The sequence below is a fragment of the Canis lupus genome, chromosome 8, assembly GCF_011100685.1.
Source record: "Canis lupus familiaris isolate Mischka breed German Shepherd chromosome 8, alternate assembly UU_Cfam_GSD_1.0, whole genome shotgun sequence".
NCBI classification, from domain to species: Eukaryota; Metazoa; Chordata; class Mammalia; order Carnivora; family Canidae; genus Canis; species Canis lupus.
In genome coordinates this window covers 35,392,057-35,408,782 of record NC_049229.1, presented here as the reverse complement: position 1 = coordinate 35,408,782, position 16,726 = coordinate 35,392,057, and the positions used below count along the sequence as shown (strand labels likewise).

The 16,726-nt window shown below is 35.0% G+C and overlaps 1 protein-coding gene across 3 annotated transcripts in view; it reads right to left on the bottom strand.

Annotated features, from left to right (window-relative positions):
- Positions 1-16,726, bottom strand: part of LRRC9 (leucine rich repeat containing 9) — a 157,879-nt gene that overhangs the window by 92,185 nt on the left and 48,968 nt on the right. For all 3 annotated transcript variants that reach the window (XM_038544856.1, XM_038544857.1, XM_038544858.1), the window contains 4 exons: positions 15,855-15,977; positions 14,818-14,933; positions 11,733-11,945; positions 6,374-6,493 (listed from right to left, as the gene is read on the bottom strand). In XM_038544856.1, the coding sequence (XP_038400784.1) occupies positions 6,374-6,493; positions 11,733-11,945; positions 14,818-14,933; positions 15,855-15,977 (572 nt within the window). The remainder of the gene's footprint in view (positions 1-6,373; positions 6,494-11,732; positions 11,946-14,817; positions 14,934-15,854; positions 15,978-16,726) is intronic.

The following is a 16,726-nucleotide window of genomic DNA, read 5'->3' as shown; positions in this document are numbered from 1 at the left end:
TCTACTATTTTTTCAGAAAAGATTTTTAGAAATGAGATTATTAGTTTTAAGGATTTCTATATTGTTAGATTTTTTTTTTTTACATTTTCTTTTTCTTTGAAGTAAGCTCCATGTCCAGTGCAGAGCCCAATACAGGGCTCAAACTCATGACTGTCAGCTGAGATCAAGAGTCCGATGCTCAATCAACTGAGGCATCCCTATATTGTTAAGATTTTTGATAAATGCTGCTAAATAATTTTCAAGGAAGTTTGTACCAATTTTTTCTTCCAACAGTAGAATATGGGAATGGTCATTTTCTTAAATACTAATTCAACTGCCTTTTTAAAATTTACATTGCTTATTACCAGTGAAGTTGAACATCTTTCCTAAGTTTTGTATTAGTCATTTAAAAATTTTTTTTGTTTATTGTTTCTTATCTTTAGCCATTTATCTGTTCAGATCTTCATTTAATTATTTTTAAGAAGTCTTTAAGATTTCAGGGGCAACTGGATGGCTCAGTTGGTTGAGCATCTGCCTTTGGTTCAGGTCATGATCCCAGAATCCTGGGATAGAGTCTGGCTTTGGGCTCCTTGCTCAGCGGGGAGAATGGTTCTCCATCTCCCCATCCCCCTCTCTCCTCTTGGTTGAGCTCTCTTTTTCTTAGATAAATAAATAAAATCTAAAAAAAAAAAAAAAAAAAAAAAGAAGAAGAAGAAGTCTTTAAGACTTTAATTTGTTACAAATAAAATTTTCTTTTTTTTAACATTTTATTTATTCATTTGACAGAGAAAGAGGGAGGGTGCACAAGCAAAGGGGAGTGGCAGGCAGAGGGAGAGGGAACCATACATCATAAAAAGATAACTGCCTTCTTTCCTTGAAAATGGGGATGGGGCCTTCATGTTTATATTCCCACGGGATAAAATAGACTCTATGAACTCGGTAGATATTCATGGAACAATATTTTCAGTTTGGTAGCAGGGGTCTTAATATTTTTGTACTTCAGTTTGTCTTTCTTAAATTATAATACACTAAAGCCAGCTTACAAAGACTGAAACCTACAACACCTCTTTTCAGTATTCTTAGAGATAAGGTTCATTCTCTAAGTATAAATTAGCTCTCTCTAGACATCAGGGACACTTTAGCAATATATTTTTCATTGGAAAAGATAAAATGGAACTATTATCTCAAAAAAAATTGGCACATAATCTACAATAAGATTGCAAATAGCCATACATATCTGTCTTTCTCTGGCCAACTCTGACTGTGGTGGAACTATTTTCGGAGAAAAAAAAAATCTCTTCCTGTTCCTTTCTCTTAGATACTCTCTTTTCCTGATAGTTCAGGTAAGAGAATGACAAACATGCAGCTTAGGACTTTTAAGTTTATCTTATATGGATGTCTTGTTTAGAGTTTTAAAAACTCTATAAATACCATATTGTGTATATCTTTTTCCACCATTAATGAAGCCTAAGTCTTCCATTATATAAGCAATGTTATGTTGGGTATTTTGATTTAAAAGTCAAGGTCTGGATGATGAACATTTAAGAACAATATATTTACTTTCTGCAACCTAATAGAAGCAACTTCTGACACACAAGAAGGGAAACTCTCCATGTTAGAGACATGCTTAAGGGAAATGATAATAAAAATGAGATATCTCAAAAGCAAATTAAAAATTTTAGAAGATAGGGATGCCTGGGTGGCTCAGTGGTTGAGTGTCTGCCTTTGGCTCAGGGCGTGATCCCAGTTCGGGAATCGAGTCCCATATCAGGCTCCCCCCCACTTCTCCCTCTGCCTGTCTCTGCCTCTCTCTCTGTCTCTCATGAATAAATAAATAAAATCTTAAAAAAAAAAACCTTAGGGGATCCCTGGGTGGGTCAGTGGTTTAGCACCTGCCTTTGGCCTAGGGCATGATCCTGGAGTCCTGGGATCGAGTTCCATGCCGGGCTCCCTGCATGGAGCCTGCTTCTCCCCCCCCCCCCCCATCTCTCTCTCTCTGTTTCTCTCATGAATAAATAAAAAGCATAAAAAAAAAACCTTAGAAGACAATAGGAATGACAGGCAAGTGATGAAATTAGATCATAGCCTTTTATAATGCCAGGATAAACATAATTCATATATTTTTAAAAATTATTTTATTTATTTATTTGACAGAGAAATAGAGAAAGCCAGAGAGCACAAGTTGGGGAAATGGAGAGGAAGAAGGAGAAGCAGGCTCGCCACTGAGCAGGGAGCCTGATGCAGGGTTCTATCCCAGGACCCTGGGATCATGACCTGAGCCGAAGGCAGACGCTTACCTGACTGAGCCACCCAGGCATCTCCATAATTCATATTAAACATACATACAAAGCTCAGTACTGGCAGCACGTTTTCAATCTCTCTGAAACCCCACATGAAAACAGAATAAATACATAAAACCCAAATTCTATGGACATTTCTAACAAAGTTACGTGACAAGGTAGCCTCATAAGCCTCCAAAGAAGTTGTAAGGATAAACCACCAACAATAAGATCTACATAGTATCCATGTCTATGTGAGAGGAAGAAGGAAGTATCAGGGCAGTATCTGATCCTAAGAACAAAAGAGCCCCCATATAGCCAGCCAATGTTTCCTGGAAAGTTTGGAACCAATATGATACAGCTGGGAGGAGTTTTGCCAGATGAAAACCTGGGACCCACAGGAGAAAGGTCTGAAGCAGCTGGAGTGGTATAGCACTTACCATCCCTAAAACTGCCCTACCAGGGCTCCCTTCTAGAACAGAATCCTTCTCAAAGAAGCAACTGTTGAGGTTAAGTAAAAAATTAAACAGGCAAAAAAAGAAAAAAGAGCAAAAGAGGAGAGAGAGAGAGAGAGAGAGAGAGACAAAGTAGAAGAAGGGAATAGAATAGAAAAGAAGAAGGAGGAGGAGGAGGAGGAGAAGGGAATAGACTCAGGAAATCTCACTACAGGTTTTTTTTAAGCCCATATAAACAAGAGAGGGAGATCTGTGAAGGTAGGAAAGCTTTCCCAAACCTCACTTCATTTTAAAAGTTAAAAAAAAACTAACTTCACTAAAAAATGAGCAACAGAAAAGTATTGAGATCAAATCCCAGACAAAGCTAGGAAAGCTAGCACAGGAGTGGGAAGGAGAGGGAGGGAGATGGGGGTGCGGAAAAAGAGAGAGACATTGGTGTGGGCAATAAAAGTACACCAGAAAGATATGCTCGAAATTTATTACTATTAACTGTTTTAAGACAAGCAAAAAGATGTTAATGATACAAAACATAAAATAACAAATATGGATTAGAAAAACTCAGCAGTGAGGTAAAAGAACCCAGAAAAGAATTTGAAATAAAATAAAAGCATTTCAGAAACAAAGACTAAATAGTCAAACACAAAAGCAATTAAACACAATAGATAATGCTTTGACACAGAAGGTAAAAAAAAGAAAAACTATAAAATCAAATCAATTTGAAACTTTAAATTAAGAGATAAAAAGGACTCAAGAGAAAGTGATAGACAGTGAAGATAGCTAAAGATTCAGCATATGGATAATGTGAATCCCTGAAGAAAACCAAAGCAAGGAAACAGAAAAATAGCTAAAAAGTTCCAGTTTAAAAGAAGAAAAGAAAGGGGGTACCTGGGTGGCTCAGTTGGTTAAGCATCCGACTCTTGGTTTCAGCTCAGGTCATGGTTTCAGCTCAGGTTATGGCTTCAGGGTCATGGGATTAAGCTCCAGTCGGGCTCTGTACTTAGTGGAGAGTCTACTGGAGATTCTCCTTTTCTCCCCATCTCTGCGTCTCCCCTCACTAGTGCTTGTACTCTCTTTCTCCTAATTTATTAAATAAAATCTAAAAAAAAAAAAAAAAAAAGAAAGAAAGAAAGAAACTAGGGCTCCTTGAAGAAATAGCTGATCCCATGTCTACAAAGAAAATACAGAAAATGTATGTGGAATATCTTTTATGCCAGGTGGTAAAGAAGCTATCAGAGACCACTAGGATCATGGCAAAAGAAACTAACTTTAAAATGCTCCCATTGGCTAAGGATGAGACAATCTGAGCTTCAATCATGATAATAATTGCAATGGATGGACTCTCATCAAATCTATTTAAGTCTCTCCATTCCTAGTGATATTAAAAAAGGAATTGCTCATCTTTGGGAAATCACAAAGAACCAATTCATTATCTTCAAAACGGTAAATAAAAGCAAATAAGCATCTATTCTGCACTTTTTCCCTTTTTCTTTAGGTAATTCCTGCACCCAGCATGGGGCTCAAACTCACAACCCAAGATCAAGAGTTGCATGCTTTACCGACTGAGCCAACCAGGTGCCGTTATTCTGCATTTTCTGTATGACTGGTACCACTGGTAACCAACTAACAGATAAGGGGAAATGTCTATCCAAAAATATTCCAACTAATAAATGAAAAAGAAATGACAGAATAAGAATATTGCCATTTTGTAATCATTGATGAATTAATTGATATAGGCATTAATAATAGCTACTGGCATCAGAAAAGTAAGTCAACAAGGATCTTCTGCTTCCTACACAGTCTTGCCAGAGGAACAGAACCCAAGTCCCAATCTCTGGATCTAGTTGCTAGTTTACAGAAAATATGGAGGGTGGAGGGCATGTAGGGTTTTATTATAAGCAAATCAGCAGAGTCCAGACCGTGGGACACTTTGGGGATTGGAAGGTCGACGTATTTCTACAGATAAACTATGGGGAGTGAAAAGGGACAGAGGGAATAGAAAGGAAATTTATAAGGAAATCTATAAATTAAAAGAGATTTACACAATTTTTAGGATAGCAAAACCAAACTGGGGATATGCTTTTGGGTGATGGAAATATGGGGGGAAATGCAGGGAGAGGATTACTATAAAGTCAAGATAATGATTTCTTGAAGGGAAGGGGAATATATAGAAGGGGCTTATGATGTAGGTTACAAATTTCTATTTCTTGACCTGGGTGCTAGAAACAAGCACATTCACCTTATAATAATTTACTGAACCACATGCAATGTAGTTTTCAGTATCTGTGTTTTTACAATAAAAAGGTGAAAAAATATACAGAGTACCTCCTCTCTCTGATCACCCCACCCCTAACATCCCCACAGTCATTTTTTGAGACATTTATTTATACATCAGATACCTGATGTTTGAGAAGTTTATATCTAGCTACCTTTGCTAATCTTAAAGTTTGAAAATACCACGTGGGCATAAAAATCTGTCCAGTTCTCTTGTCTGTAAAATGGTCACAGTCGTATTAATCCAATAAATAGGCTGTGTAACTACAAAGTTAAAAGAAAATCTTTTGGGCAGCCCGGGTGGCTCAGTGGTTTAGTGCTGCCTTCAGCCCAGGGCGTGATCCTGGAGACCCAGGATCGAGTCCCACGTCAGGCTCCCTGCATAGAGCCTACTTCTCCCTCTGCCTGTGTCTCTGCCTCTCTGTGTCTCTCATGAATAGATAAATTTTTTAAAAATTTAAAAAATAAAAGAATATCTTTCCATCTAAGGAGAACAATGAAACTGTGCTGCAAATTATATGCTGAGCAGCTGGCTAAGTTCACTCACTATCCAAGTGCCTTGTGTGACTTAAGAGTTTACTTTTTTTTTGTTAAAGATTTTATTTATTTATTCATAGAGAGACACACACAGAGAGGCAGAGACACAGGCAGAGGGAGAAGCAGGCTCCACGCAGGGAGCCCGATGTGGGACTCGATCCCGGGTCTCCAGGATCACACCCTGGGCTGCAGGCAGCGCTAAACCGCTGCACCACCAGGGCTACCCCAAGAGTTTACTCTTTTCAAAAAATATTTATTTATTTTCAAGAGAGAGGGGGAGAGAAAGAATCTCGAGCAAACTCTCTGCTGAGCCCAATTTGGAGCTCAATCTCAGGACCCCAAAATCATGACCTGAGCCGAAATCAAGAGCTGGATGCTTAACTAACTGAGCTACCCAGGAACCCCAAGAGTTTGTTCTTTAAATTTTGTGCCTAAGCAAAATCATGACTGTCATTAACCTCTGGAACCACTGGAAAATCATCAGAAAAAAGTTAAATAAAAAATGTCAATGATTTACATGATCTTGGGACCACTATTAAAGTACTTTTTTTCTTCACCTACATATCAAACCCAGACTATCAGGGATTTGTTAAACAGGACTTCAGCTTACTAAAAGAAACAAGGATGAGGATTTAGTACTAAAAATTAAGGTCAGTAAGCAAAGCAACAGATCCCACCACAGTGGGAGAAACAGCAATGCAAGGGCTTTGATATGGTTGAAAGGAGGTAGGGAATGAATAAGAGCTGAGAATGACAATATATTCTGAAAAGTTAGGTCAGTGGCTTGGGACCTTTATCTATTAAATTGATCATTTTATTTTACTTAAATAATTTCAAAAGGACAGTTCTTACCAAGTGGTATACATCATCTAAACAAGTAAATTCATTAAAGCTGATATTAAGTTTTCGAAGTCCTGTTAACTTGGAGAGATCTTTAAGTTTACTCAAGCTGTTTCCATGGAGATTCAGACTCTGAAATAAAATGAAATGTAAATAAAAAATAAGATTATGTTCTACATCATAGTTATTTAAATAACATTAAGAGAGAGCCAATAAGAAATAAATCTAATGTATGATTTTAGAAGGTAGAGTTTATAATAGCATTATTGGACCCTGTTCTGGATTGATTTGATTTTCCACTTGGTCTAAAAATTCTTTTAGAAAACAGGTAAATACATTGTTAAAGTATTTACTGGGGCATGTCTATTTCTCAGGCTAGCCAGCGAACAATGTAGGCCCTGAGGATTTGGGGTATTGATTAGGATACCTCTCAAGAGAGAAGATGGCAAGGCTGTACCTTGACTGCAGGAAACTGTAGGAGGGAGGGCACTGGACTAAGGAGCAAAGGGTGAGGATGTGAAAGCAGGAGGACAGATGCTCAAAGGAGGAGGCAGGAAAGTGTTTTGCATAATCAGAAATTGGCCTAGACTTTCCCTGTCCATTTGATCCTGGCCTCAATATGAATAAGTGTTATTACAGTTTTACATTTGGGGGATATCCTGATGATGACGTATTTTTCTGTCTTTAGACAAAACCATTGTGAATGATATCAAGTGAAGGTTACATTTATGCATAGTCTACAGCATAAGTAGTGGCACAAGAAAATGTATTAATATAATTGACTGCAATATTCACAACAAATGGGTATTATAAGAAAATCAAGTGTCTACCTCCCAACTCTCTTCACTCACCACCACCATCTTATACCTTATTATACTGTGGACATAACATACATTCCTGGCAGGGAGAAACATCTAAATGTCATATAGTTGTCAAAACTGGTTAAATAAACTGTTAAGAAATTGTAAGATCAATTTACGCAGAGTAGTTTATTCTACAGGTCACATATAGGTAACATCCATGATAGATTCTACAGATACCTTTTGCTTAACATGTCCAAAATGAATTCATCATTTTCCCTATATATATGTGCCTGGCAGTCTAGTTTTTTAGTCCTGATTAAGTTTCACTGTCCAACAGATATTGTTGACTACTCCCTTTACCTCTTCTCCATATACATTTGATTCTAGAAATGCTTCTCAAACCATTACCACTACAAGTGCCTAGTTTAGACTACTATTTGTTCTTTGGACCACTGCTGTAGTTTCCAATGGATATCTATACATCGGTCTCTCAAATCTAACCACAAATTGCCAAAGTGGAGGTCTTTAAAAACACAGAACCTGTTTCTTAAAGAAAATGTAAAGTTTATAATTTGCCTTCAAAAATCCATCCTGTTGTGGTATAACCTCCTACTCTTCTAGCCAGAGCCTCATTTATCTTCCTTGTATTCCAACCTACCCCTTTACCCTCCTACCAGCAGTCATCCTATGGTTCCCTGATAACTCTAGGATCTTTCAAACCATGGGCTTCTAAATAGAGTAATTCCTCTGCCTAGAAGATGTAAACAACTAAATTTCTCGTATCCTTTGAAAATCTGCACAAAACTTTTCTCTTTCTGTGGAGCTCTCCCAGCAACCTCAAGCTTTCTATGTTTGTTTACATATCTGTCTCCTTCACTAAAATGATGTCCTTGAGACAAGGAAAATAACTAATTCATTTTGAACTCCCAATACTTACCTCATTGCCTAAAACATAGCAAATGCTCTGTAAATGCTAGATGGATTTATCATTGCAAAAGCCAGACATGCAACCAACAACTCTATTTTTCTTATTCAAGTAAAATTAACATACAGTATTATATTAGTTTCAGGGGTATAATGTAATGATTCAACAATTCTATGGTCAATAGAATTGCTCAATGCTCATCAGAATAAGTATACTCTTAATCTCCTTCACATATTTTACCCATCCCTCCCCACCTCTCACCTTTATTTCTAGATATTTTATTTATTTTTATGGATGTCCTCAAAAAACCCCATCTAGTGGAGAAAGCTGAAAAGAAAATAAGAGGTATGTACCCTGAATTTCTCTTACCGTACTGGCGCAAAGGAAGGAGAATAAAGGATATGATGGCTAAACATTCTTATTGTAATATCTAGCATTCTTACTAAAAGCTCTAGAAGGTTTTTCTGGCTTTTCAGCCATATAGGCAAATTTAAGATGAAAAGTTCTTTCACTCTTATGAGTGTTGATTAAATGAAGGCAGTCAGGTGGAGGTTGTGAGCAAGCCAGAGTATTCTGAAGCTTTATACTCACTGTTTTTTTTATCTTATAAAAGATAAATTGGTAAGATTATTTTACCAAAGATAATAAAAAGGATCTATTTTATTTTTTGTTTAACTTTTATTTAATCCCTTTAAATCTATAGAAACATTTGTTGTAGAAGCTCAATCCAATGAAAATTCATTTATTAAACCTTTCATTCATTCATTTCAAAGGTTTATTATCAAAAATAAATTACTAACATATGAAATCCTGACATTATAGTGCAGAGACGATAATTTCCCCATACTGTCAGCTCAAAAATTGTTCCTGCAATCACTATACTGTATAATTATGATACAAATGGTGATATTGTCATCACATTATGAAACTTTCCTTCCTCTCTAATAATAACTAAGGTCAAAACGTAATCTTTTAGGCTTTAAGATTTGGTAGATAATGCTGATATAGTTGGACAAAAGCAATCCCATAAACAACTTGAAAAGAGATGTTTTTTAAATATTTTCAGAAGCAAACTCAAAACTATCCACACATTATTTTAAAAAATATTTTTGCATTCTTTTTGTTTCACACAGTCACTTGAAAAAACTGTCATCATAAACAAGCGATCTAGAAATGTCACGTTGGAACAATGTGGTTGACTTTCAAGATCAAAATCATTTCTGAATTTTTTTTTTATCTGTAGCTCAGTACACACATAAATAGCGTCATGTGAGAATAACTTGTTGGGCAGCCTGGGTGGCTCAGTGGTTTAGCGCCGCCTTCAGTCCAGGGCCTGATCCTGGAGACCTGGGATCGAATCCCATGTCGGGCTCCTTGCATGGAGCCTGCTTCTCCCTCTGCCTGTGTCTCTGCCTTTCTCTCTCTCTCTCTCTGTCTCTCATGAATAAATAAATAAAATCCTTAAAAAAAAAGAGAATAACTTGTCTTCTCAAATATTTTTATCAGCGTATCAATCAAATATCAATTTGCTGGCTACTTCTGCAGGTTCAATCAAACCCACTTTCTCTGTAATAAACACTTGCTACAAACATTGAAAAGATACTTTTTTTTTTTTTAATGAGTAGCTGAGGTGTGCCAGGTATTGTGCCAGAAAATGGCAGAGCTGATGCTAGTCTACACAGTGTTTATTAGTAAATTAGAAAATGGCATTCATCCTTTCCTTGAGACACCTTTATTTTTAGCTTTTAGAAAATTGTCCGGATATGCTGATTTTGTTAGTACAAAAAATTTTATGAAGAATTATCAGAAAATTGTACTAAAGATACTCTATGACTTCAAAGGTACCCATTGCATATGGCCCTCTTGTGCAATGCATGCTGCACCACCTTACATTGTTGCCTTGGTACTGAGGATATACATATTGGAGAGCAGCCATAGCCTCCGCTCCTGTGGAATTTACAGTCTAGTAAGGATACAAAGCATATAACAAAGGAATCTGGCCTTGACTCAAAGGTAGGAGAAAAATCTAATGCTTCAGTATAGACCTAAAATGTGTGTGGGAGTTTACCAAGAAAAGGGGATCAGGGGAGAATATTCTATGCAGAGGACTAGCAAATGCAGTGGCTCTGTGTTGGCTGCAGACAAAATGCACTTAAGAAACAGAAAGGAGGCTGAAAACAGAGAGCTAAAGAGAGGGTAATATGAAAAGAGACTGGAAATGTAGGCCAGGGATCAGGGCATGCAAAATCGCATGGACCATATTAAGGACTTTGATTTTATTTTTATTTTTTTTATTTTTGGTTTTATTTTTAAAACAATGGAAAATCATTTGAGGATTTCAAGTAGGAGTGGTGAGGGATGACAGAGATGTCATGATCAGATTTGCTTTTTGAAAATATTGTTTTAGCTTCAACATGGAGAATGAGTTGGGGGCTCAAAGTGAAAGCAGGACAGGGCCTCTGTTGCACAGTTCTAGGAGGCACTCCCTAACTCCCATATTGAGTTATATTCAATCAGATAATGAATGGCACCCAAAGAATGCATTAATAGAATATAATGTGAATTGCATTTTCTGGAGCTGTGCAATGGTATGATGGTAGATTGCAGAGAGTCCTGTTAGAAGGCCAGGCCAGTAATCTAGGTCAGTGATAATGGTATTTCAGACAGAATGGTAGCAGATTTGAAATAGATAGATCTGAAAGTCAAGGTATGGAGGTAGGCTTAACATCTCAATAGAATTGCCTCAGTATAAAGTAAGTTGCTTCAACAGTAACTCAAATTCTGTTGATTAAATTTGTAAAGATAAAGCTCTGATAGTCTATGTTGATTAATCCTGGAAACTGATTTGAATCTTATCTGTCTTAATCATTTAAAGAGAGCTTATTTGCTATTCAGAAATAAAAGACCTTGTAAACTAGAAGGCTGTCCTCTAAGTCTATGCTGTCCTGTAATGGTAATCACTAGTGACATGTGGCTATAGGGCACTTAAAATGTGATTAGTCTGAAAGTGCTGTAAATGACAAATATATTCCAAACATCAAAGACTTAGTTGAAACTATCCGATTAATGACTCTTCATACTGATGGTATACTGAAATGATAATATTTTAGATATATTGGATTAAAATTAATCTTACCTTTTAATTAAAAAATTTTAACACGGCTAATAGAAAATTTAAAACTACACGTATGGTTCATATTCTATTACTACCAGACAATACTGATCTAGATCCACATAAAAGGAAAGCCCAAGGCATTTTTAACTTTTTTTTTCATTTTTAATTTTGACAATACTGACAATTGTTTTATTTTTTAAAGTTTTTTAATTTTTGAAGATTTATTTATTTATTTATTTATTTATTTATTTATTTATTTATTTATTTATTTATTTATGATAGACATAGAGAGAGAGAGAGAGGCAGAGACACAGGCAGAGGAAGAAGCAGGCTTCATGCCGGGAGCCTGACGCGGGACTCGATCCCGGGACTCCAGGATCGTGCCCTGGGCCAAAGGCAGGCGCCAAACTGCTGAGCCACCCAGGGATCCCCCAGATAGGTGTTTTAATATCTTTAGACTTCATATGATAGATTATGATTCTGAATTCAAGGTTTCCATCCCCAAATTTTATTCCTTATAATACTCACCACAATATGGCTGTAAATGCTAGTCTTGGCAAGAGAAAGAATTGTTTTATCATCCAAACTAGTAAGTTTTGGTCTGGCCTTGATCCTGGGATCCATTTTTATAACTTCATCATCAAATTTCAAATCCTGGGACAATACTGATCCTTCTGAGTTTTTTTTGCTTTCTTCTAGAATAATATTGTTGAATGAGGAAAATAAAGAGTGAGCCTTGACCTAAAAAATTTATTAAAAATATTGAAAATTTGGTTGCTATGATTTTGAACAAGAAATAGGCTATGTAGCAAAGATAAATTATCTTTTTTTCAATTATATAGTAATACCTATGATGATTAGAATCACATTAGGAAATCCATGAGAGTAGATTAAAATTGTGGACTAAGAATAAATGGGTTCATCCTCTCCCACTGAAAATTCCTTAAAACTGGCAAAAGTTAATTTTTAGTTTTTCACAAATGAGAGGGCACCAACAAAAGACTAGAAATTGTGAGATATAAATGAGAAGGGACTGAATTGAATAGGAGGAGAAATGTAACTTGCAGTCAAAACATATATAGGAGACAATCACTTTGAACAACAGACCCAGAGAAACTTGGTATTCACAGTGAATAGGTAAAATAGCAGTAGGATGCTCGAAGTAATTAATAGGTAATTAAATAATTATGGTAAGAACTGTAGATGAATGAGCACAAACAACATAAACAGAAATGGCTCTACAAAAAACTAAAATGGTCCATAAGAGAATTTTTTAAAATCCGGGAGAATAAAGCATCTAGAATAGACTGCTATAGGAAAGAATAAACACTTTAGAGTCAAAATGAAAACAATTCACGAAATAAAAATAATCAATAAATGCTCAGAGAAACCAAAATGGATATGGCAGCAGATCAAATTAGCAAGGCGAGGCTATTATTAAGGAAATCTTCCAGAACAGAGAATTTAAAAATGGAGGTGTGTAAAGTATGAAAGAAAAAAATTTTAAAGTCATGGAAGATCAACTCAGAATGTCCAATGTTTAATCAAGCTTCCAGAGGGCTGAACGCAGGATGGAAGAGAAAAAATAATCAAGCAGTTAAGAGAAGAAAACTTCCCAGAAGTGAAGTGAGACCTCAATCTTCAGATGGGAAGAGCTAATGAAGTGGCAAGGAGATGGATGATAGAGCTAAAGTCTCTGCTGACATTAATCACAGCAGAGTCATAACAGCTGGGTCTGCTCACCTCTCAACTTCTTGTTATTTGAATCATTTTGCTTACTATTTGTCTAGGCTGCTGTGTCTTTTTGTTGGAAGCATACTTGATTGAAACAGTCTTACTCATAATAGCATTATAAAATATAAATGCCCAGAAGTATACTTAACACCTGTATGACAACTGTAAGAGATGACTTGAGTGAATGGAATCACATCTCATTTTCCTGAATGAGAGGCTTTGACGTTGCAAAACAGTTCACCCCAAATTAAGTTTTAAATTCAACAAAACCTCAACAAAGTCCTAAAAAAGATTTTTAGAACTTAACAAGCTGATTCTTAATTTTATTTGTAAGAGAAAGTGTTCAAGAATAGCTGAGAAAATTTTTTAAAAAATGAGTGGGGGCAGAGGAAGGGAATTTGCTCTATAACATATCAAAGCGTATCATCGAGTTTGTGATAATCAAAACAATATGGTAGGGGTCGAAGATTAGATAAGAGGACCAAAGGAACAGATAGAAGGATCTATAAATAAATCTCTTATTTATGAAAATAATTTTAACAATAAAGATGGTATTTCAAAATAGAGCAAAAAGATGATGCTTGGTCAAGTAGCTATCCATTTTTAAGGAAAAAATTATTTGATCCCCCTCTCTTGCAAGATATAAAAGAATTTCCAGATGGAAGTTAAAAAAGTTGAAAGCTGTAGAACTAGCCTATATAAGTACTGGAAGAAAATAAAGGAGAATATTTACATAAGCCTTCTGAAATGAGACATAACTCTCAGAACCCATAACAGAAAAGATGGACAGATCTGACCTCTTGAAAATGACAAGTAAATTACAAATTAAAATTACAGGTAAGGTTTTTTGCTACAAATAAATTTAAAAGACAAGTGACAGAAAATACTTGCAATGTATATATAAGATAAAGGTTTAACATCCAGAATACATATAATGGTTTTTCCAATCATATGAAGAAGATAGAGTCCAAGAGAAAATGGTCAGATGATATAGGTGATTTATAAAACTAAATAACCCATAAGCATTTGAAAGAGTAAAGTATCTTTTTCTTGCCCAGCAGAGTGGAAATGTAAAAGATTAATAATATCTTATTTGGGTAAGGATGCAAAGAAATAAGCACTGTCACATACTGTTGGAAATTTGTAAAATGGCCAAGCCTTTGTGGGGATCTACCAAAAATTTAATAAGTGTATATACTTTGACTATCCAATCTTTCTACAAATCTATTCTGCAGAGAAACTTCCATTATTTGTATAGAAATGCAGTGATAATAATGTTCACTGAAGCACTGTTTTAAAGAGTAAGAAAACTGGAACAACCTGTATATTTCATCAACAGAGGAATAGTTAAATGAATCAGAATATAACTTATGCAGTCACCAAAAGAATATACACCTATATGCATTAAAGTGGAAATATGTCCAAAATATATTGTTAAAGGCAAAAAACATCACAAAATATTTAGATCTTGATTCTACTATGTTAAATAGTATTTGTTGTTATATATGTAAATACACAGAAACAGGATTGAAAGCAACCCACAAAGCTATTAGCAGTGGATTTCTTCATGAAAGGGAGTGGTGCTGGGGTTGAAGTGAAATCAGATTTTCACATTTACTGTATACTCTTCAATATAGTTTTAATCTTTTTTCAGTGAGACTATAGCTATATATTACTCAGGTAATATATTTGTGCATATATAAATATTTAGGTGTCATAATGATTTGTTTTGAAAATTAAACCCTTCACCAAATAACCATTATATATTTATTTATGTATAAATATATATATAAGTATCAACTTGACATTATATTATTAGACTTCAAATTACTGTTCTGTTCTTATTTAAGGAATTCCAGTTTTAAAAATATATCCATACCACTGTAATATACTCAAATTCAACGATGTATTCTGGCAAAACAAGGTCATGATCAAAGACAAACCACTTGCACTGTCGAATGCTGCAATCACAGTTTCTTCGTCCCATGACGGAATCTAGAGTAAAATCAAAAACAAAATAAGAAAAACACTCTTCAAAATGAAACATAATATACTTTTTTATTATTACATAGATTAATAACAATAAACTCAGTATTTTCCAACTACGGTTATTAAGAGTGTTTTATTTCTTATATTTTTCCACCCTTCCTAGACAGCTTTTTAATTCTAGAAATACTAATCACCCTTTCACTTTGTAGACTAGTAGAGTTTAATTTTATTCATGTCCTTTTCCTTTTTATACTTTTCCATTTTTCAATTCAATGTGTGGGCCATATATTTTTGACAAATGTATTATTTGAAAATCTTTATTGTTAAATGTGGGTTCTGGGTGCCTGGGTGGCTCAGTTGGTTAAATGTCTGCCTTCAGCTCAGGTCATGATCCTGGATTCCCAAGATTGGGCCCCATATTGGGCTCCCTGCTCACTGGGGAGTCTGCCTCTCCCTCTGCCCCTCACCCTGCTCATGCTCTTTATTGCTTTCTCTCTCAAATAAATAAATGAAATCTTTTTAAAAAGTGGGTGGGGTTTTTATCTTTTGAAGTACATATACATGAAATATACAGACTACATGAAACACATAAGACATATACTATATAATATACATAAAATATAATATATGGGAGACATATAATATATAGTATACATGCACAATATATATGAAATATGTTTAACAATATGTATGGGTCTGTGAATATAAAATAAAAGTTTGCAAAATAAAAAATCTGCATATATACATATATAAATGTTACTGCAGTAGGGAACAGAAAAATAGAAGCTTATTAGTAGCTAGCAAAGGATTTTTTAGAAAAGTTTACAGATTTTGTTAGGTAGAGGTTAAACTCTACACATCTGTATTAAATATAAACATTTTATACTCAGAAAAATTAAAGCACATTTCTCTTTATGGCAGACATACTTAGTATATATTTTCGAGGAACAAACACTGAATTAACCATTGGATAGTTAGCTTGATTGATGGAGTCCTGTTCACGAGCTTGAACACTCTGGCCAAGGAAGACCTTTGTAATGAGGAGGATGCCTAAATATGAATAAAAAAATTTTTAACAAGAATTCATTTTGGTAACTTTCCCATATCACTTTACTTATTGCTTCTAGACTTGACCAGATGTTCTATAAGGGAAGAAATCCTGGCTACCTCGTTTGCCATTGTATAGTAAAACAGAAGCTCACTAAATATTTGTTGACCAAATGAAATAATCATGAAAGAGGATTCTTGTGGTTATATCAAGCAAAGCTTTATAGAAAAAGAAGGAGGAAAGAAAATAATAAGCCGGCAATGTTTTTTATTAAGTAATCTAAAGTAAGAAACTTTTTGTTGTTGTTATTTACTGGGTAAAAATTCATCTATCATCAGCACTAGCACATAGCTTAGGTCCTAGGAGGCACTCAATACATGTCTACTGAATGGATAAACATTTCTTTTCCTTTTAGATTCCTAAGGAATCTTTGGATTCACTCAATCCTAAGGATCTCTAGGAGTCAGTGAATCCTATAAAGTAACTTGTAATCACTAGACAGAAAACATTTAGACGACTTTTTTTCTTTTTACCATGTACAAGTTATAAAATACAAATTAAGAGAACCTAATTATTTTGGGAAATATATTTCAGAAGGAACTAGAAAAGACAACATCATGAAATGTTTCTTAAGATGGGAATAGAGGAGAATGAGAAAAAAGTAGCAAATGGTTTTTTCAAATAAGGAGTTCTTTCTAGATTCAATAATCCCTTAATTTTCGGATTATTATTAACTGAATGAAAGACTGCA